The sequence below is a fragment of the Nannospalax galili genome, unplaced genomic scaffold (genome assembly GCF_000622305.1).
Source record: "Nannospalax galili isolate Female #2095 unplaced genomic scaffold, S.galili_v1.0 scaffold994, whole genome shotgun sequence".
Taxonomy (NCBI): domain Eukaryota; kingdom Metazoa; phylum Chordata; class Mammalia; order Rodentia; family Spalacidae; genus Nannospalax; species Nannospalax galili.
Genome location: NW_008334099.1, coordinates 648,956 through 671,348, shown reverse-complemented (window position 1 = coordinate 671,348; position 22,393 = coordinate 648,956). Strand labels below are relative to the sequence as shown.

At 36.9% G+C, this 22,393-nt stretch overlaps 1 protein-coding gene across 7 annotated transcripts in view; it reads left to right on the top strand.

Moving 5' to 3' along the window:
• Positions 1 to 22,393, top strand: part of Klf8 (Kruppel like factor 8) — a 257,155-nt gene that overhangs the window by 193,063 nt on the left and 41,699 nt on the right. For 6 of the 7 annotated variants that reach the window (XM_029561703.1, XM_008829260.3, XM_029561702.1 and 3 more), the window contains 3 exons: positions 667 to 778; positions 1,440 to 1,579; positions 9,700 to 12,871. In XM_029561703.1, coding sequence (XP_029417563.1) covers positions 667 to 778; positions 1,440 to 1,579; positions 9,700 to 9,881 — 434 coding nt within the window. In that variant the 3' untranslated portion in view covers positions 9,882 to 12,871. Of the gene's footprint in view, positions 1 to 666; positions 779 to 1,439; positions 1,580 to 9,699; positions 12,872 to 22,393 lie in introns of those variants that run through there. The other variant, XM_029561700.1, reaches the window with a different exon arrangement.

Here is a 22,393-nt window from a genome sequence, read left to right as displayed (position 1 = left end):
TACTGAGATGCATACTTAAGACTTTTTAGTGAATGATCCATGATCAAAGTGTAGAGATAGCTATGCTAGCCAAATACTTTCTTCATATCCACTCTTAAGTTTCTTTTGTGTAACAAAAAGAAATGAAGCTTTCACTGGATCCAAGCTCACTACTTGACTGAGTTTTTTAGGAGTCAACAACATCAATGATTGTATTATAATAAGAAATATTTGAGTGCTTGCCCAAACACAAGAGAAAGGAAGAATGACTTATTTCAAGTTAGGAACATGGGTGCTAAAGGAGATGTTCTAATTGCTGGGATAATCCTAGGAATTATCTCAAGATAGCCAGAGAACTATTCAGAAAATGCAATTCAACAAAAATACATTGAACCTGTCTTTTCTGCAGACCCTTTCCTAGGAGCTAGAGGTAGAACCTTAGATGAATCACACTCAGATCTTGTCCAAGGGAAATTCACATTCTAGTGATATCAGAACAGTCCATACCACCCTTCCTTCAAAGAATTCTCTGTTCTTTGCTGTGCTAATTTTTTTAGCTTACTTCTCTTTTCTTATTATTTCTGTATTTTACTTCCACTTCTCCATGTGGGCCAAACTGAGACTCTTGAAAATAATTGTAAAAGTACATTCATTATGATCCACAGTGCTCCTTTTCTTTGCTTTTAGTAAAAGTTGACCCCACCTCCATGTCTCCACTGGAGATACCAAGTGATAGTGAGGAAAGTGCAATTGAGAGTGGATCTTCAGCCTTACAGAGTCTTCAGGGATTGCAACAAGAGTAAGTACTCTCTCTCCCTCTCTCTCTCTTTCTGTATGTGTGTATGCCTTCACGCAGGTATAGAGGTGGAATTAATCGAACACAGCAGTAAACATTTAAGGAAAATAAAATATAGGTAAACTGCTTTCCCTGAGAAGTATATGAGTATGTGTACATACATGTATATGTTCATGTATGCAATGATAGTTACGCTCTAATTGTACGTCATCAGTTTTATCATTGAAAAAAATCTTCAAATTTCCTATAAATCACAATTTTGTACTGTTGCTCTATGTAAATTTCAAACAGCCTGGTCTTCTAAATTTGAAACTAATTGGAAGCAATTAGCTTGTGTTTAGCAACCATGTTGTATGAAAAAACACATTTTGTTAAGCACAAGAATGCCACTTGTTGAAGTAAAATGATCACACTGTTTGAGAACACAGCTACCCAAGGAAAAATTACCACCTCCCATGCTTTCTCAGGGACCTGCATTTACTGAGCAGTGATTTAGTTGAGAGAATTGCTTACATTATTCCAATTATTTCATCTCTCGGGGAGCTAGCATTAAATTTGAATAAATTATAAGATGGTATGAGCTTAACACCACTGTATGCAAACAGATTTTTTTAACCATCATTTTAAAGTCGTAGCTTGGCCTTATCTTTCTTTCTTTGCTTAGACCAGCAACAGTGGCCCAAATGCAGGGGGAAGAGTCACTTGACTTAAAGAGAAGACGGATTCACCAGTGTGACTTTGCAGGATGCAGCAAAGTGTACACCAAAAGCTCTCACCTGAAAGCTCACCGCAGAATCCATACAGGTCTGCCCACCCCCACCCCTAATTTCACTATTCTACTCCCAACACACACAACACACAACACACAACATACACACACATACACACACACACACACGTGTGCACGCGCACACACACACATGCGAGCGCGCAAGATAGAAACAAAGTCTTTGAGCTAGGAAGAGAAGTCTTGAAACAAAAACTGATCATTTATACTCATAGATATAGGCTTCATTTATTATTTTTACTCTTTCTTAGTCTTAAAAGTTATAAAACCAGCCTAACAAACATGAAGCCTGGTACGTTTGGAGTAGATGTACTACCACATCTCATTTAGGCAGTGTTGGGGATCAAACCCAGGGTATCATGCATGATAGGCAAGCACACTACCAACTGAGCTATATTACTAGCCCCTTAGATTTTTGTTTTGTTTTGACACAGGGCCTCATGTAGTCAAGGATGTCTTCATTCTATGTAGATAAGGCTGACCTTGAGTTCCTGATCCTCCTGCTTCCACCTCTCAAGTTTTAGATTATAGGCATGCACCACTGCACTACTTATATTTTAAGGTCTTTAAGGATTCTCCATATTGTTTTCCATGGTGGCTGTACTAGTTTACATTTCCACCAACAGCATATAAGGATTCCTTTTCTCTACATCCTTGTCAGCATATTCTGTTATTTGTGTTTGTTTATTATAGTAGTCATTCTGACTCAATGTAGCTTTCTTTTGTGCATCCCTGATAACTAAAAGTGTTAAGCTTTTTTTCATGCATTTGTTGGGACATTTGTGTTTTTTCTTTTAGAACTGTCTGTTCAATCATTTTCCATTTATTGAGTGAATTATTTACTCTTCCCTTGTTAAATTTTTGAGCTCTTTATGTATTCTAGATATTAATCCTCTGTCAGATGAATAGCTAGCCAAGGTTTCCTCCCATTCTATCGGTTGTCTCTCTGTTCTGTTGATGATCTCCTTTATTCTTCAGGTGCTTTTAAATTTAATATAATCTCATGTGCCAAGTCTTGATTTTATTTCCTGAGCTATTGGAATCATATTCAGGAAATTGTTGCTTATACCTACATTTTGAAGTGTTTTGCTTATGTTTTCCTGTAATAGTTTCAAAATTATTGTTCTTACATTAACTTCTGAACCTTTTAGAATTGAGTTTTAAATAGGGTGAGAGTTACTGATATATTTTCATTGTTCCAGTTTTGCCAGCACAATTTATTGCAAAGTGTGCCCTTTCTCCAGTGTACCAGCATTAGATACTTCTTGTGATTGTAACTAAATATCTGAGCAAATCAACTTTAAAAAGGAAAGATTTATTTTGGTTCTTGGTTTCAGAGGTTTTAGTCCATGACCACTTGTCTTCACTGCTTCTGGTGAAACAGAACATCATAGTGAAGGGCATGTGGTGGAACAAGTGACTCACCTTACACAAGGCAGAAAGAGTAAATAAAGAAAGGACATGGACAAGATGTACCTTCAAAGTCATGTTCCTAGTGATTTACTTCTTCTACTCAGGCCCCACCTCCTATTTTCAGTCACTTACCAATAATATCATCAAGCTGTAAGAGCATTACTGGATTAAAGGATCAATCAGAGCCTTCATCATCTAATTACTTCTTAATAGCGTCACTAACTGGGAACCAAGCATAACCATTGAGACCATTTTATATAAAAATATAGCCGGGTTTTTGTTGTTATGGTGGTGGTTTTTTTTTTTTTTTTGCACTTTTGTAAAGAATCAAATTGTTGTAGATGTGTGGATTTATTTCTGGGTCTTTGAATATATGCCATTGGTCTGTGTCTGGTTTTATATCAGTTCTGTGTTCCTTGTTTTCTTATTGTTTCTCTGTAGTATATTTTGAAATGAAACATTATAACACCTCTTTTTGCTTAGCTTTGACTATTTAGGTCATTTATACTTCCATGTAAATTCAGGATAGTCTTTATTTCTTTGAAGAACTCTTTGTAATATTACAATTTATTTATTTTTATTTTATGTGTATGAGTGTTTTGTTTGTGTGTGTGTAAATGTACCACACCCATGCAGTGCCTGTGGAGGCCAGAAAAGGCCGATGGTTCCCTGAAACTGAAGATAAGGATGGTTGTTGGCCACCAAGTGGGTCTTCTGCAAGAGCAGTCACTGCCCTTAACTTCTGAACCATTTCTAAAGCCCCCACTTTGGAATTTTGATAGGGATTACATTGACTATATAGACTGATTTTAGAGATAGGATCATTTTTTACAGTATTAATTTAGCCAGTTCAGTAAATTGAGAGAGCTCTCCATCTTAAAATATTTTGAATTTCTTTAGTGTTTGATAATTTTCATTGTAGTGGTCTTTCATCTCCTTGGTTAGATTTATTCCTGCACAATTTTGACACCTTTGTGAGTGGGACTGTTTCCCTATTTCTTATTTCTTGCTTTTTTTGGTCTTTTTTTGAGATGGGGTCTCCCTGTAGCCCCAGCTGGCCTAGAACTCACTATGTAGACCAGGCTGGCCTTGTACTCATAGAGCGCTGCCTGCCTCTGCCTTCGAAGTGCTGGGATTAAAGGCGTGCACCACCACACCTGGCCCTACTTCTTGCTTTTAAAAGCTATAATTATTTATTTTGTGTGGAGGTAGGCACTTGTGCCACAGCCTGTGTATGGAGATCAGAGGATAACTTGAAGGAGTCAGTTCTCTCCTTCATCCGTATGGGTCTCAGGGATCAAACTCCAGTTGTCAGACTTGGTAACAAGAGCTTTTACTCAGTGAATCATCTTACTAGCCTCTTATTTCTTAGTTTTTGTCTTGCTTTATTATTCTGGCTAAAATCTCATGTACTATATTGCAAAGGAGTGTGGAGTATGGACCTCTTTCTCTTTTACAGAAAATACTTTGTTTTTCTCCATTCAGTATTATGCTTGTCATAGGTTTATTGTATATAATTTTTATCATGTTGAGATATGATTATTCTATTCTGAATTTCTTCAAAGCTTATGTCATGAATGCATATTGAACTGTATCACAGTTCTTTCCTGCATTTACTGAGATTAGCATGTGACTTTTTAAATCCTTGATTCTATTTGTGTGCCATATTGCAGTTATTGGTTTATATACATTAACCCATCCTGGCATATCAAGAATGAGATCAGGTTATTTGTGGTTCATTATCTTTTTGCTATGCTGTTTAATTCTGTTTGAAAGTATCTTGTTGGAGATTTTTGCATCTATGTTCATCAAGAATGTTGGTCTGTAGTTTTCCTTTTTGTTGTGTCCTCATTAGGTCTTGATGTTAAGATAACACTAACATATCAAACCTTGCCAGCAACTGATTGAGTTGTTTTTTTTTTGCCTTCTCTTACACTCACCTGAAGCCTATCCATTCCTCCATCTCAATGCCTTCACATTATCCTAGAGATTATCCAGCTTTAGAATTTATATCACGCTACCTTTTTCATGTGGTTCGTGTGTTTGCTATATAGCACAAACTCTTTTTTCCTATATGTGTTTCATTCTTCTATCCAGATGATAAGTTGATGGGGGTTATGGGGAGTCATATGAACTTACCTTGAACAAATGTGTGTTTAATCATAACAAGATATAAATGATTTTGAGATAGAAAGATGGATTGCTTGTTGAATTACTGTTTTAAGTTCGGATACTCTAGCAGTGAGCTCAGATTGCCACATGGTGTCACTAATTTAACAAATCGGTGTTACAGTATGATTGTAGTGAAAATAGGAATTCTCAGGAGACATCCTTGAGCAATTGCAACAAAATATATACATTACAATGTGATCTTTGTGAGGTGTGGAGATGGTTTAAGGAAAAAGTCAAAAATTTCATTTAAACACTCTTTATAGTCTCTGAAATCTCATTCTCCTTTCTACCTGTTAATAATTTCTGTGTAGCCTTCCTGTCTTTTCCTTTTGTTTGGTGTGTGTGTGTGTGTGTGTGTGTGTGTGTGTGTGTGTGTGTGTATGTGTGTGTCTCTGTGTGTGTTCATTCAATATGTTTTACTTCTCATTTGATAACATTTCATTGACCATCTTCAGTCTTGGGGTTTTTTTGTTTTGTTTTGTTTCATTTTGTGTTTTTGAGACAGGGTCTCCCTATAGCCATAGCTGGCCTGGCACTTGCTATGTACACCAGGCTGGCCTGGCTCTCATACAGATCCACCTGCCTCTGCCTCCTGAGTGCTGGGACTAAAGGCGTGCACCATCACACTGGGCTTGATCATCTTCAGTCTTAATAGATTGAGTTGTATGTCATTATTCTTTGCAGCTAGTGTTGCAATTTTTGAATACTGAAATGTTCAATAACTAACATCTTTAATCAACCAAATGGTTTCTGGTAATGGTCCAGATCTGTGAGTCAGGCTGAATTCTATTTGTTCTCCATTATCTAAAAGCTATACAGTTAATTAGTGAATATTTGGGAGGGTTAAAAAACAGTTTATGTTTAAAAAAAAACAAACAAACCAAGAAACAAAACCCCAAAAAACAAGTATATGCAAATCAGATAACCACCAGAATTTTTTTTTGTCTTTTTTGAGACAAGGTTTCCCTGTAGCCCCAGGTGTACTGGAACCCACTGTGTACACCAGGCTGGCCTTGAACTCACAGAGATCTGCCTGCCTCTGCCTCCCAAATACTGAGATTAAAGGCATGTGTCACCACACCCAGCTTCCTGCCAGAATTTAAAGCAAGAATGTTGCTTTGGAAAATGATTTGGAAATTTTATAACGAGGAAAGGAGGGACAAGAACCCGAAGAAAAAATACTTAAAATCTTAAACATTTTGTGTCTGCATTATTGTTTGTGTCTGATTATAAAATAGTATGTGCTCATTATAGAAAAAAACAGCTATATTAAGGGGAAAACAAGTATTACCCTAATTTTATGATCCACACTTAATCACAGTTAATACTTATTCATGTTTATATAGCTTATTTCCTTTAATTAATTAATTAATTTGTGACAATCTCACTAAGGAGCAAAGTCTGGCCTCAAATTCTTGAACCTCTTACCTCCCTTACTCTAATACGATTCAGGACTCTCAGGCAGTCAGGGAAGGAGGCTGGTCTCAGGAATCCAGAGCAAGCAGGGAAGGAGCCTGGTCTCAGGAATCCAGAGCAAGCAGGGAAGGAGGCTGTTCTCAGGAATCCAGGTTGGAGGTGGGACAGCCAGGGATGAAGGCTGGCCTCAGGTATATAAAGGTGAGGTGGGGAAGGGAACAGGCTTTGAGGCCTCCAGGGGCCTAGACTGAGGAATTGGGTTGGTTTGGGTACAAAGGATCAGGAAGAAGTGGGGAGTCTGGGCCAAGACGGTAGTCCACAGGTCTGGGGTGTCAAGAGAAGAAGGGGGCCAGTGCCCATTGTAGGAGGAGAGCGGGGTCCAGACACATTTTTATTACAATCTTAAAACAGACTACATAAATTTGAATTTGTGTTATTTGGGTTCATCATAAAAATCAAAGCATGGGTCCTCTACAATAAAGTAAGCAGCCACCACTCAATAGACCCACTCAGTTTGTTTTGTTAAAAGGGTTAAGTTTAAGAGTAAACTTTGTAAAAATTTAGCATGAGTGAATAGAACATTATACTTTATTTTGTGTTTTTGAGACAGGGTCTCCCTATAGCCATAGCTGGCCTGGCACTTGCTATGTACACCAGGCTGGCCTGGCTCTCATACAGATCCACCTGCCTCTGCCTCCTGAGTGCTGGGACTAAAGGCGTGCACCATCACACTGGGCTTGATCATCTTCAGTCTTAATAGATTGAGTTGTATGTCATTATTCTTTGCAGCTAGTGTTGCAATTTTTGAATACTGAAATGTTCAATAACTAACATCTTTAATCAACCAAATGGTTTCTGGTAATGGTCCAGATCTGTGAGTCAGGCTGAATTCTATTTGTTCTCCATTATCTAAAAGCTATACAGTTAATTAGTGAATATTTGGGAGGGTTAAAAAACAGTTTATGTTTAAAAAAAAACAAACAAACCAAGAAACAAAACCCCAAAAAACAAGTATATGCAAATCAGATAACCACCAGAATTTTTTTTTGTCTTTTTTGAGACAAGGTTTCCCTGTAGCCCCAGGTGTACTGGAACCCACTGTGTACACCAGGCTGGCCTTGAACTCACAGAGATCTGCCTGCCTCTGCCTCCCAAATACTGAGATTAAAGGCATGTGTCACCACACCCAGCTTCCTGCCAGAATTTAAAGCAAGAATGTTGCTTTGGAAAATGATTTGGAAATTTTATAACGAGGAAAGGAGGGACAAGAACCCGAAGAAAAAATACTTAAAATCTTAAACATTTTGTGTCTGCATTATTGTTTGTGTCTGATTATAAAATAGTATGTGCTCATTATAGAAAAAAACAGCTATATTAAGGGGAAAACAAGTATTACCCTAATTTTATGATCCACACTTAATCACAGTTAATACTTATTCATGTTTATATAGCTTATTTCCTTTAATTAATTAATTAATTTGTGACAATCTCACTAAGGAGCAAAGTCTGGCCTCAAATTCTTGAACCTCTTACCTCCCTTACTCTAATACTGAGATTACAGAATTTTACCACTCCTAGCTTAAATATTTTACTAAAATATATATCATGATTTTAAAGTACCCAAACAGTACAAAAAGATGTAAAATTGAAAAGTCTCCCACTATTCTTTACCCTTACTTTCCTCATTATTAACACTTTCTCGAATAATTTGCACTTCAGTGTGTCAATGCCACCTGAGTATACAAGAGTGTGGGCGTGTAACATATGCATATAATGGGATCATGCTGTGTTAATGTGTTTTGTACTACTTTTCCACTTTTTTGTCCTGAGCATGTATATCCCATATATAATGCAGTTAGGATGTGAAAATTCTGAGTGTGGATCTTTTTTAAAAAGTTAGACTTAGTACTGTGCCATTCCATGCACTTGAGTTTCTGACCTTAAACAGAAGAAACATTTAGCTGAGTGCTCTTTCCACTGAATCACATGTTCTTACTGAGGATGGCTCTATTTCAGATTGTTCATTAGGAAGTATTAGATAAGAGGATATAGCTAGTATACTGTGGTAGAATGGAAAGTGTCAACCACCTAGGTTTGTGTTACTATTTGTATCTAAAATGTACCCAACAAACTCATGTGTTTGAAAATTTGGTCACCAGCTGGTGATGCTGTTCAGGGAAGTTATGGAATTCTGGCAGGTGGAACTTAGCTAGGAAGTACAACTCTAGGAGGCATGCTTTGAAATTTAGAGCCCAGTCCCACTTTCCACCCTCTTTGTCCTTCCTGATGTGCAGAGATGTGTGCACACAGGTGAATCAAACTCTTGTCAATGTGGAGCCTCCTGTCATCATGTCATAATGAGCCTTTCTCCCCTAACTTGCTTTTCGTCAGATATTTGGTCCCAGAAATAAGAAATTTAAACTAATACAGTTTGGATTCCAGTTGTACTGTTAAGTAGTATCTAATATCTTTTTCTTTTGAGACAGCATCTCACTATATAGCCTTGCCTACCCTGGAACTCACTGTGCAGACCAAGCTGGCCTCAAAATTACAATGTTCTTCCTGCCTCTACCTCCTGAGTGCTGAGATTTGAGGTATGCTTCACTATGAATGGCTTCTATTACATACCTTTTAAAAATGTTTCAAATAGCCTTGTAAGATATTTTCACTCATACCCCATTTAGAGTTGAGGAAATAGACTTGGATGGGGAAAGTGATTACTTAAAATCAGTTGGTTAGTGTGGCAGAGCCAGAATTCAAAGACCAGCTTGAGACAGAGCCTATGTCCTCTCCACTCTACCATGTTAGCCTTACTTTAAGACTTCTGTGAAAAACAGTGTGCTCTAGAGTAGGCTTTAAGCATTCTCACCACCACAAAACATATATATATATATATATATATATATATATGGGGTGTATATATTAATTAGCTAGATTTAACCAATGCACCACATATGTATAGGTATTTCAAACCATGTAGATGACAAATATATATGCTATTTGTCAAACTAATTAATTTAAAAGGTAAATGAGAGCATGCCTTCAAGGTACGCTGTGATATAAATTATGCATTCTTCTGTCTTTCTAGTCACCAGTCATCTCCTGATTGCCTTTGTTTGTCATATTCCCCTTACAGGAGAGAAGCCTTATAAATGCACTTGGGATGGCTGCTCCTGGAAATTTGCTCGCTCAGATGAGCTCACTCGCCATTTCCGAAAGCACACAGGCATCAAGCCCTTCCGGTGCACAGACTGCAACCGCAGTTTTTCTCGATCTGACCACTTGTCCCTGCACCGCCGGCGCCATGACACCATGTGAATATCACAAGTCACAGCAGAGGAGCTGCACTGGTCTCTTGTGTGTACACTGAGGTCAAGACCATTTTTTCCTCTTTGACTACATCTTGCCCCTGTGATTGGGGTTTGAACAGCCTACTGAGCCAGGTTAATGAGACTGGAGAAAAAGTTAGCTGGTCTCCCAGGGGGTTCTTCATATTCTACTTTCACCTTTCCACTGTCCAGACTTCAGTTTTTTCAACCTCTCCGTAGGTTGAATTCCAGTGTGGCACCCATGGCTGCCCTCCCCCATGCTGTGTAATAGACCTTTTTCCTAAAATAACAAAACAGAAATCAAACTTAAGGCTGTGAACAAACATACGCTGCTTTTTCCCACCCCCATTTTTCTCATTTTCTAGAACTTTTATCCATATATATGTATATATGTATGTACTTATATACATATATATATATATACATAGGGAGAGAGAAAGAGAGAGAGAGAAAGAGAGAGAGAGACAGAGAGAGAGAGAGAAATCAGTACTTAAAGGCATTTAGGGATATCCTAAAATGAGATTTTTTTCAAATTCATAGATACAAGGGGCAAAACAGTATAGTTGATTAGTAAGATTTACAGAGAATTGAGTCTGAAATATAGTCTCAGACCAAACCTAAAGATTTTACAGGTCCAGTTTTACTTGTTCTTACAGTTTAAGTTTTGGACAGGAGGGTTGGTCATTTTTATGAAGTTCATCAAAAGAAGAGATTTTTTTTCTTGTCCTTATGCTTCTTTATGATTAAAGATTTTGTAGCACAATTGCATTATTTTTAGGTTAAATTTGGACAAATATTCAAAGCACAAAAAGACAGATCAGTCGGGAGAAGTATTCTTGAAAAAAACATTGAGTAGTGACAGGAAAAAGCAAACCTGGGATGACCCTGTGAGCAAATACAGGACAATTATTATTATTTGAATAAGATATTAGAACTACTGCTAATCCCAAACCTCATTCAAATGGAAGCCTGTTGAGACAGTGTTTTGATGGGCCACACTGTACTGTTTTGTTTGTTTGTTTGCTTGTTTGTTTACATAATGCAACTATTCAGCGAATCACCTGATGAGAAATTGCACACTGAGGTCATGTTATGCAGAGGTGAAGGTTGGGACTAAAAGAATTTTGTTTACTTCATGGAATTATGGCACTCATTCTTCTGTTTTGAATGGAATATAAAATTTTTTGTGGCAATTGACATACAAAAAGTAATTTAATGTTTTACAAGTACTATGAACACCTAAGCCATTTCTTTTAGCCATAACAGCAGGTTGCATAATATATATTTGGTTGCCCAATCAGACTGTTCATAATATTCTCTGGGACATAAAACCCTCTGTTCCCACCCCCGGACCTCAGATCTACCTCTACATGACTTATTTCCTCTCCTGGGGAAAGAAGAGAGGGGCTTCGTATCAATTGGATTGGACAGCCTCTGTCTTAAAAGTTCTTTTCGTACTAAACCTTATTTTTTTCTTGTCAGATATTCAAAAAGTTCCTTCTTGAATAATTTAGGTTACTACCTCCTGTAGCGGTCCTTACTGAGTAAATCATAGAATTCTACCATCAAAAAGGGATCCTGTTAGCTGTCTAGTTCTACTCATGCCTCATATTTTACAGATGAGACAAATACGGGTCAGATTCTTTCTCCAGATAGTTCCTTGCGGCCTTATAGACCTGTATAGTCCTTCTCCCAGGGATCACATTATTAAACCAAATTAAAGAAAAAGAAAATGTGATTGGTTGCAATATTTGTCCAATTTTATATGTTATACTTAAGAAAACTTTAGATCCGTCAAAATTAATGTGTAGTTGATGACGAAGTAAGTAAAACAGTCTTATGGTCATTGACATTTAACATTAGGTACACAGTCTTTCTATTTTCACATTTTGATAATATCTAGATTTTTATTTATCTTGTTTGAAGTTGCTATATCTTTCTAGGCCATAAACTCGATAAATTAAGGACTTCTTGTACTTTTCAAGATGACATATAGGTTTTTACTATTAACACTGTCTTGATATGGGATTTTTCTTGATTTGGGGCATATAAATTCCCAGCTATACACTAATTATTAAAGCACTAATAAGTATCTAGGGCCAATCTATTAATGGGAATCACTATGTAAGTGTTAAGACAGATTGGTAAATGTGAATTACCATCATGTGTGGATTTAAGCTTATAATTGAGTACTTGGTACAATATTTTATAGTCCAAAGGCTTACCCATTTTTTTTTCCATTTTGGATCCTAAAATTAGTTTTCCAGAGTTCAAAATTGGTATGTGCCCCTTAGACCTCAGACTCTTTTGCATTTAGACACATAGTCTATGCATATCTGAACACTATCGTTATTATACTCATTAAAATGATCAAATTATGATCCCAAATATCAACATTCCTAGCATCTCTGAGCCTTTACTCGAATATTCTGCAAAGTAGTGACTTTGCGAATGCTTTCTCTTTAGTCAAAAAGCAATTCTAACACTATTTTCATTGACCTTTTTCAACAAACGGTAAATCTTTCAATTACAAATATATGCTTTAAAAATGTGTCAGGAATCATTAAGACGATTTCACAGAATAAACAGATCCAAATAGAATACAGTGCAGAATTGCTGCACCAAAAGCACATAAAACTTTGCTACAAAGATAGTCAAGTAGAAAGGAAATGAAATGCATTTCTCTTGGTTAACAGTCAAGGTTTAATTGAGTTTGATGTGCTTACACTGGTAAAGCACTGTTCATATGATATTTGCCTAGGATATGGAAATTTCATAGGGATGGATAATATTCAGAAATTTGTCACAATGGAATTCCTCCTGTAGATGATTGGCAGTTGAACTAATTGATAATTGAACTATTAATAATTATAATTTTTTTGTCTTTTTGAGGCAGGTTCTCCCCATAGCCCCAGCTGGCCTGGAACTCACTATGTAGACCAGGCTGGCCTCAAACTCACAGAGATCCGCCTGCCTCTGCCTCCTGAGTGCCGCAATTAAAGGCATGCACCATCGTTTCTAGTGATTATTACAATTTTTTTTTGAGGCAGGGTCTCCCTGTAGCCCCAGCTGTCCTGGAACTCACTGTGTAGACCAGGCTGGCCTTGAACTCACAGAAATCCACCTGCCTCTGCCTCCCAAGTGCTGGGATTAAAGGCGTGTGCCACCATGCCTGGTGATTATTACAATTTTTAAACGTATGAAATGTGAACTGGTTGGATGGATTAAGTGGAGTTTTCTTATGTGCAAAACACAAAGCTTCGTGATAAGAATTTCTTTTTAAGTAAACTTTCCATTTTGGAACTCTTTTAGATTTTCAGGAAAAAATTATGAAAATAGTTCCTGTTTACTCCATCCACATCTAGTTTCTTCTGTTATTAACATCTTGCATTAGTATGCTTCATTTGTTACAATTAGTGAAACAATATTGATACATTAATATTAACTAAAGTCAATACTTTATTCACACTTAATTTTTATTTGCTATCCTTTTTGTTTTAGTATCTCATTCAGAATATATTACATTAATAATCATAGCTCCGTAGTCTCTTCTTGGATGTCACAGCTTCTCAGACTTACTTTGCTTTCAAGGACCTTGGGAGTTTTGAAGAGTATGTTCTTCAATTGGGATTTATCTGATTATTCTTCTCATGAAGACACTAGGATACTGGATTTGGACCAGCACAACCACACAAGTGAATTACTATTTTCTTGCCGTTGTATTTCCATGACTTATCATACTATCCTTAATCATATGACTGAGGTAGTGCATATGAGATTTCTACCCTTTTTCCTCCTATCCATATTGCACCTCTTTGGAAGGAAGTTATTATATGTAGACTACACATAAGAAATGGTGAGCTGTGCATGAAGTCCTTGAGAGCAAGTATCTACATTATTTGAAATTCTGTATGAGATATTTCCCTCCTCCTCATTTATTTATTTATATAATTGTTCATTTATATATATCAGCATGGATTCATTGATATTTATTTTATAGTTTATATTATAATCCGATGCTGGTTTTATTTTGTTGCTCAAATTGTTGTAGCTTTTCCAGTAGGAGCTCTTTTGAATTGATACCGGAAATCTTTTTGATGTAACCCACCTTTTTTCTTTTTTTAGCCTGTGTTTAATTTCTGGCACAGAAAGATGTTTCAGGCTCACCTTGCTTTTTTGTGAGGTCAGTTCTATAATCAGCCACATCTGCAACGAGTCTTGGTTCCTATCCGTAAAAAGTTGTATTAGAAACCAAGATCCCAGCACTGTGTATGTTTGTTGCTTTAGGGTTATGGTTGTTTCAGGGCCTTGTCCACCAACACAACAAGGAAATATATGTGTGTATATATTAATTTACATATATGCACATGTCTGTAAACATTTCTGTAGGTAATCATCTGTTTCTTTAGCTATACATGAGTTTATATTGATGTCTTCAACCCTATTGCTACATGTCTAGTTTCTTTCTCTTAATTATTTGCATAGCCTCCCATTCCTATAATGAGAAACATGGTTCCACATTCTGCCATTTATTTATCAATTGTCTAAATCCAATTTAGATACATATTAACAGTGTTTTAAGTGTTATCCTGTACTCCCATAAGAAAAATCTATTAGCTAGAACCTGGTGCTTATGTACACAATAGTAACGTTTTAGAATTTCAACAGCTCTTTAAAACAAAATGGTCAACAAAATTTTAGAATTAGAGTTATCTATATTTTCGGTTCTAGCCTACTCTCAAAACATTTTCTCATGCATGAATCAAACCATTGGAAATGGACCTAACTTTGAATAAGTCAAAGGAACTTACTGATCTTCTATAGTGTGCTGATTCCTATATAAAGGGTGGATAAGAAACTGCATGGGCCCAATTTAAAGAACTACTTAGCACTATTTTTTTCTCTACTATATATGGATCTCTGACAACTGGGTGGTACCTGAGTCACCTCTCTTCTCTATTTTCCCCAGTTTCTAGGCAAGTCACATCACCTCTCTGTGCCTCTATTAACCCATCTACAAAATGGGATCCACATGTCTACCTCACAGAAGGTTTGTGAGGCTTCTTAACAGGTGTCAAAAAATGATGAGCAATCTCTAATTGAACAAGCAAGTATTATAATCATTACTATGATGATAATTAGAGTATCCTATATTTACCTTATGAAAAGATTAGCCCTCATGTACCCATAAATATTTAAATTTGAGTCAACATGAAAGATAATTGAAGAGTAGCCACTGGAAGCAATATATTTCTTTTCTTACTCTCAGTTTCCCTACATTCCCTTTGTTACTAACTATAGGATTATCAACTGTTTCCAGACTCAAAAAATATTAGTACCTAAAATAATAGGCAAAATACACGGTTTTAAAAGTACCCCTCCCCCATTTTTTACTTTTCTTGGACTGCATCACATGTACTTTTGTCAGAAGCACAAAGACAACTTCTCAAGGGCTGTTAGTCTTTGGCCAGTTCAATTTCATCGGTTAAATTTTGTCTTTCTCTGCGTACTGTACATTGAACAGTAAAAGTAGGAGGGGTATGGGGTGGGGTGGTTGGGTTGGGAGTGGACTGGAAGAAATGAAAATTATGCAGGTGTTTTTCAAACACTGGCTATTACTTTTCATTTCATTTTCTGGTGGTATGTTGGGGGCAAGGGAAGAGATACTATTTTGTTAAAAAATTCTCCTTCCCTTTCAATAGATGTATCCTAGGGTCAGTACAAATAGCTGTGTTGGACATTACTTTTATAACTATGTTGTATACAGTGCGTTTTTATTGTATTCCTGAATAAAAAGGGTTCATCCTTGGGTTTTTTTTTTTTTTTTTTTTTTTTTTTGACAGGAGGTCACAGCAGGAAAGCAGTACCAGAAATTGACTCTCTTTTTTTAGTGGTCGGGAAAGGAGCCTACAGTGAAGGAATTTATTGGACTTTGTCATTGTTTATTGACAGAAATTATAAAACAGTACATTAAGCATTAGTCTCAATAACTTTTATGTTTGTGCTTCCTTATTTTAGTGCTTTAGGGCAGCACCCTATTTTCAATCCATTTTACACTTGTTCCTGCTCCAGAGGTATGGCTTTGAGCAATCTCTCATATACAAGTTTGTCATGTTCCTGAAGACACTGCAGAAATGCCTCAGTAAGCATGGCCACCCAGAGGTTACTCTGTTGTAGCTCAATGGGGCACTGTTGTTGTGGCATCCAGGCAGGGTGTGTGCTTGAGTACTAAGCAAACGTGTTCTGTCTGATTACTGTACTTTTTTATTAATAAAAATATTTTAAAACAGAAATCGTGGATTTTATGTTCAATTTATGTTCTCATTGTATTTCTTCAATATGGAACAAGTAGCATATTTTCTTTCCCTTTAATTGAGAAGTTGCGATGAAAGTACTGTATAATATTGTGTAGCAACAAAGGAAGCCAGGCTGTCTCACACAGGGATTTCCCTGCACATGCAGCCTTCCTCAGTCTTGCAGATACATACCCATGAGTAGGACTTGATGAAAACTGTATGCTGCTTTTGTATATTTCTTATACCGGATCCCACAGGAGTTTATGGGGTTCAAACTCAATTGGATAAGTTCCCCTGCCCAGGGCTGTTCTCTTTGCCATCTTAGTTTCCTTTATAGGAAGTAAAGAGGGAAAGGAGGGCACTGAGACAAGTTTGAACTCTAAAGACATCTCAATACTACTCCTGAGTGGAGCTGTCAGAAGCTATCTCATCCAAAACTTTGTCTTCTAAAATGAAGAAAACATTAGGAGAAACATTAGGACAAAGGTAGAAAGAAGAAAATTTTGTAAATGAGATTGATGTTTGGCAGAAGAAATTAAAAAGTGGCAATTACCATAGCTGCCAGAATGAGATTTTTACTACAAACAGTACAGATAATAAATTTCGAAGTTTAAAGGTTCCCCAGCAATATTTCCTTAGTGAAAAGACAAATTTATGATGAAAGTACCATTAAAAAGAGATTTTCAAAATGAAGTTGGGCAGCTATTAAGGACTCAGGATTTATGCAAAATTCATACTGCTATCTAGAAATCTACAGCATGAGCATCTCCACTTTTTTTCCATAGACTGCCTTATACATATTTCCATTTTACATACACAATTTTTTATCATCTAGCAGTCCTATAACACTTGTATCTTACCGTCCATCAACTCCCACCAATATAAACTCCCACTTATCCCACCAACAGAATACTAATTCAGAGCTATCTGAACCTGAGTCTCCAAAATCAAAATGTCTAACACTTTAAATAAAAATTTTAACTTTCTCAGTTTCTGCCTTTGGATTGACTGTCAGTAGATTCTCAGGAATGGATCTAAGTGACTCATTTCTACCTCCTGTGCTGTCACAGACAGGAGTCCCTACAGGAATTCTCCTGTGCTCCGCCATTTCCCTGGCAGTTTCAGGATGTAGGTTAAAGACCTTTCAATTTCCCAATCTTTTATGTTATTTTCAAGATTCCAAGTCTTTAAGTGTCCTTTGTTGCTGGCTGCCTAGCACGAAAATCCCCAATTTAGGTGTCTAGGAGGAGATTTTTCATTTCAGTTAGTAATAAAAAAAATTGGGGGAAGAGTTATCTATACAGTTGAAAGAATAATGATAGCATAAACCCACATGCATTTACTATTCAGATTAAAAACAAGACATTTGAGCCGGACGTGGTAGTGCACACTTTTAGTCCCAGCACTCAGGAGGCAGGTGGATCTCTGTGAGTTCAAGGCCAGCCTGGTCTACATAGTGAGTCCCAGGACAGCTGAGGCTACAGGGAGACCCTGTCTCAAAAAGACCCCCCACCAAAATAAAGACATTCACTGCTTAGACCTTCCGAAGATAGTACTCTCAGCACATTTTGTTCTCTTTTCCAACAGGTACCCTTTATCCTATTTGAGTTATAATCATATCATTCCTCTCTTTTAAAAACATATCTTGGGGCTGTAGACATGGCTCAGTGATTAAGAGCACTGACTGCTTTTTTGGAGAACCCTGGTCCGGTTCCCAGCACCCACATGGTGACTAACTCCTAACTTGAGTTCCAGGGACTCAGACACCCTCTTCTGGCTTCCTCAGACATTGCACACATGGGTGCACTCACATACATGCAGGCAAAACACTTATACACATAAAATAAAGAAATGAATAAACAAATAAATAAATAAAGCTTGAGGTGGAGGAAAACTCTCATCATATTTTTATACTTTAAATCATTGATTAGGTGAATTATAGTTTGATTTTCTAATATCAAACTAGGTTTTCCTTTGTAAAATGAACTAATTTGACTATAGCTTTTAATAAACATTGTTATACATCCTACACTTCATTGAATTTGTGGGATTTTTTTCAGTTTTCCACCCTAGTCTCTATTGACTTTCTTTCCTTTTTTGTTTTTTAATTTTCTAAAATATTCTTTGCACAATGTGGTGAATATTGTTAGTATATTATACATTCCAAAATTGTTAAATAAAATTTCAAATGATTTGAGGTGATTTATATATTAATTTCATTTGATTGTTCTACATTATGTTTATAAACCATAGTATGACTTTGAACCCCATATATATTGTCCTACTCTGTAGTCCAGACTGGCCTAAAATTTGAGATCCTCCTGCCTCAGCCTCTGTAGTACTGAGATCGAATAGGTACATCACCATGCCCAGCTTCTTTCTCATTCTTTTTTCTCCCTTCCTCCTTCCCCTATCTGTGTATGTTAAGACAATTCATCACTCTGTAGCCCAGGCTGACCCCAAGTCTCCATCTTCCTGTGTGCTGGGATTATAAGTATGCACACAGCTCTTTTCTTAACTGAGACATATTCATACATCTTTATGGAGTAGTTTATGGTAATCCAATACATGTACACAACATGGAATAATAAAACCAAGGTCTAGGGAGATGATTCAGTAGATCTTCACACACTCAGTAGGTCACACCCAACATACATGCTCATATATCACATATATTCCCCACACATAAATGCATACATACAAACAACCACTTTTTTGTTTTGTTTTTTGAGGCAGGGTCTCCCTGTAACCACAGTTGACCTGGAACTTATTGTGTAGACCAGACTGGCATCAATCTCACAGAGACCCACCTGCCTCTGCCTCCCAAGTGCTGGGATTAAAGGCATGTGCCACCACACCCAGTTACAAACAATTTTAAGAAGTAATCAGATCAAAATAATAAACATTTTTATGTCCTTAAACAATCTTTTTTTATATGATGTGGATTCTGTATGCTTCTTTTCTAGTCATTTTGTGATACACCATATATATATTTGTCTTATTGAGACAGGGTCTCCCTGTAGTCCCAGCTCACCTGAACTTACTATGTAGACCAGGCTGGCTTTGAACTCACAGTGATTCGCCTGCCTCTGTTTCCTAAGTGCTGGGACTAAAGGCGTGCACCACCATGCCCGGCCTCACACACTATATATGTTATCCTGTAGTTACTCTACTGTGTTAAAGAAGTACCAGAAGTAGTTCCTCCATTTTAATACTCCTTATCGAACTTATTTAGAAATATAAGTTCACCCCAGCTTCTCAATCTCAAGTAACTACAATTCAGTCCATTCTTCTGCAAGATTGACCAATCACTTTCCAAAACTGATTGATAACATGTAATATTTGTCCTTCTGTGTCTAGCTTTTCTTCATTTAGCACAAAGGTCTCAAATTCTATCCACGTTACTAATTTCTTTTTATCCTAATATCTTGAAGAATATTTGGGATAATGCTGTGTTTTGAATATTGTGACTAAGACTGCAATAAAACCGGGAGTGCATATATCTTTTAATGTAATGATTTCATCTCCTTTAGATACATAGCCAGCAGTGTAGTTGCTGGATTGTATGGTATTTCTATTTTTAGCTGTTTGAAGAATCTCTGTACTGTTTTCCATAATGCCTGCACTAATCTACATTTCTAGCAACATTATATAAGAGTTTCCTTTTCTCTGCATGCTTGCCAACATTTGTTATTTTTATATCTTAATGATGGTCATTCTAACTGAAGTGAGATGCTATCTCATTATGATTTCATTTTCCTGATGATTAGGGACACTGAGCATTTTTTGTGTGTAGTTATTGTCCATCTGCATGTCTTCTTTTGAGAAGTATCTATTTAGTTTAGTTGGATTGTTTGTGTTATTCATATTTGCTCTTTGAGTTCCTTATAAAGTTCTGCATATCGATCCATTGCCTGGTGAATAATCACAAATATTTCTCCTGTAGGTTATGTCTTAATTTTGGTATCTGCTTATTCTTCTGTGGGGAAGCACCTTAGTTTTTATAATTCTATTTGTCTATTTCATTTCATTGCCTAATTACTTTGGGATTCTGTTTAAGAAATCACTGCCTTCCTACTCCAACATCTTTGAGTATTTACTTTGTGTTTCCTTGTTTGAGATGAGCATCCCTATGTAGCTTAGCTGGCAACTTGCTATGTACCTTAGACTAGTGTTAAACACACAATCCACCTCCTCCACCTTTCTGAGTTCTACAGTAACTGGTGTATACCACCATGCATGGCTCTTTAGTATGTATGTGTGCATACACATACATAATTTTAAATCTAGAATTTGCATATTAATGATGATTATGTATTATTCTGAGTTTTGCTTATTTTACTTAGCATGATTTCCAGTTACATGCATTTTCTGAAGATGCCATTATTTCATTATTCTTTATAGTTCAATAAAATTCAATTATTTGTATACTGCAATTTCTTTATCCATTCATTTGCTGACAGACATCTAGGTTGGTTGCATTTCTTGCCTATCACAAGTGGTGTGGCAAGAAACATGGATGTAGAAGTATTTCTGTGGTTTGTTGACTTACAGTCCTTTACGTACATGCGAAGTAGTGTTATAGCTAGTTGGATTTCTAGGGTTTAAAAATTAATTAAATTTTATTAATTAAATTTGTTCTTAGTCAATTTTGTGCATGTATACAATACATTCTCACCCCCCTGCCTTTCTACCACCTCTACCCACTATCTCACTTCTCAAAAATCTCTCTCATGTTCATGTGTGTTTGCTTTGTTCTATGGCCCATGGAGATTAATCAGGGCCATCTGTGTGAGCATGGGTTTGGCACTATCCATTGGAGCCTGGTCGACTCAGCAGTGGGTACACCATTAAAGACAGTGATTCCCCTTCTTCCAGAATCTATCAATAGATAAAAGCTCAGAGTAAAAAAAATAGAACCCCATGATTACCCCCCACTTCCATTACTGCTTGTTGATAGGATTGGTGTTGTGTGTGCCCAGTGCAGGTAACCAAAGTTGTGAGTTACTGCAATGGTTATATTAAGTCTAGAGATTGGCATTTCACCCCATCTTCTGGCTTTTACACAATTTCTGCTGCCTCTTCCACGGTGTTCCCTGAGCCTTAAAGGGAGTGGTATATTTATGTCTTGTTTAGGGCTTAGCCCACAACCATTGCTTATTCTCTTCATCTTGAATAACCACAAGTCTCCATTCACCTTTTCTTTATAAGAAGTTTCTCTGGTTAAGGCCAGGGATGATCTCTGTCTATGGTTATATGCATAGATACCACCCTGAATACCTTCTGGGCCTGGATTGCCTCGCCCTGTACAATTTTCTGTTTCCATTCATTTCCCTGAAATTTGCATAATTTCATTTTTCTTTACAGCTGAAAAATTCCATTGTACATATGCACTACATTGTCATTATCCATTCATCAATTGATGGACACATAGGTTGCTTCTATTTCATAGCTATTGTGAATAAGGCAACAACGAACATGGATGTGCAGGTATCTTTACAGATAGGCTGTGAAGTCCTTTGAATATATGCCCAGGAGCCATGTATTAGTTATTTTCTGTTGCTGTGATAAAACACCATGACCAAGACAACTTGTAGAAGGAAGACTTTGTCTTATGGTTCCAGAAGAATAAGAGTCCATCATGGTGGGGAGGAATGGTGGCAGAGGCAGCCAGAGCAGAAAGCTGAGGGCTCACAACTTCAAGCAGGCACAGGAAACAGAGAGAGAAACTCAAAGTGGGCAAGGCTATATACTCTCAAAGCCTGCCCCCAGTGATATGCTTCCTCTAGCAAATGTCTATAAACAGCTCCACCAACTGGGGCAAAATATTCAAATACTTGAAGCCTATGGGGGGACATTCTCATTCAAACCACCACAAGTGGTATAGCAGTTTATACAGTAATTCAATTCTTAGCTTTATGAGAAACCTCTGGACTAATTTCCATAGTGGCTGCAACAATTTGCACTCCAAACAGTGTGTAAGGGTTCCTCTTTTACTACATCCATGCCTGCATTTGTTGTTATTGGTGTCTTTAAAATGTAATATTTTAACTGATTCTTTGAGAATTTCTCATATGCACACAATATATTTTGATCCTATTCATCCCCTGCTTCTCCTTCTAACTCCTCCCAGATCCACCCTACCTCCCCACTTCCTCCCAACTTCTGGTCTTTTTTAAATTTTTTATTGTTAAAAAATATATTA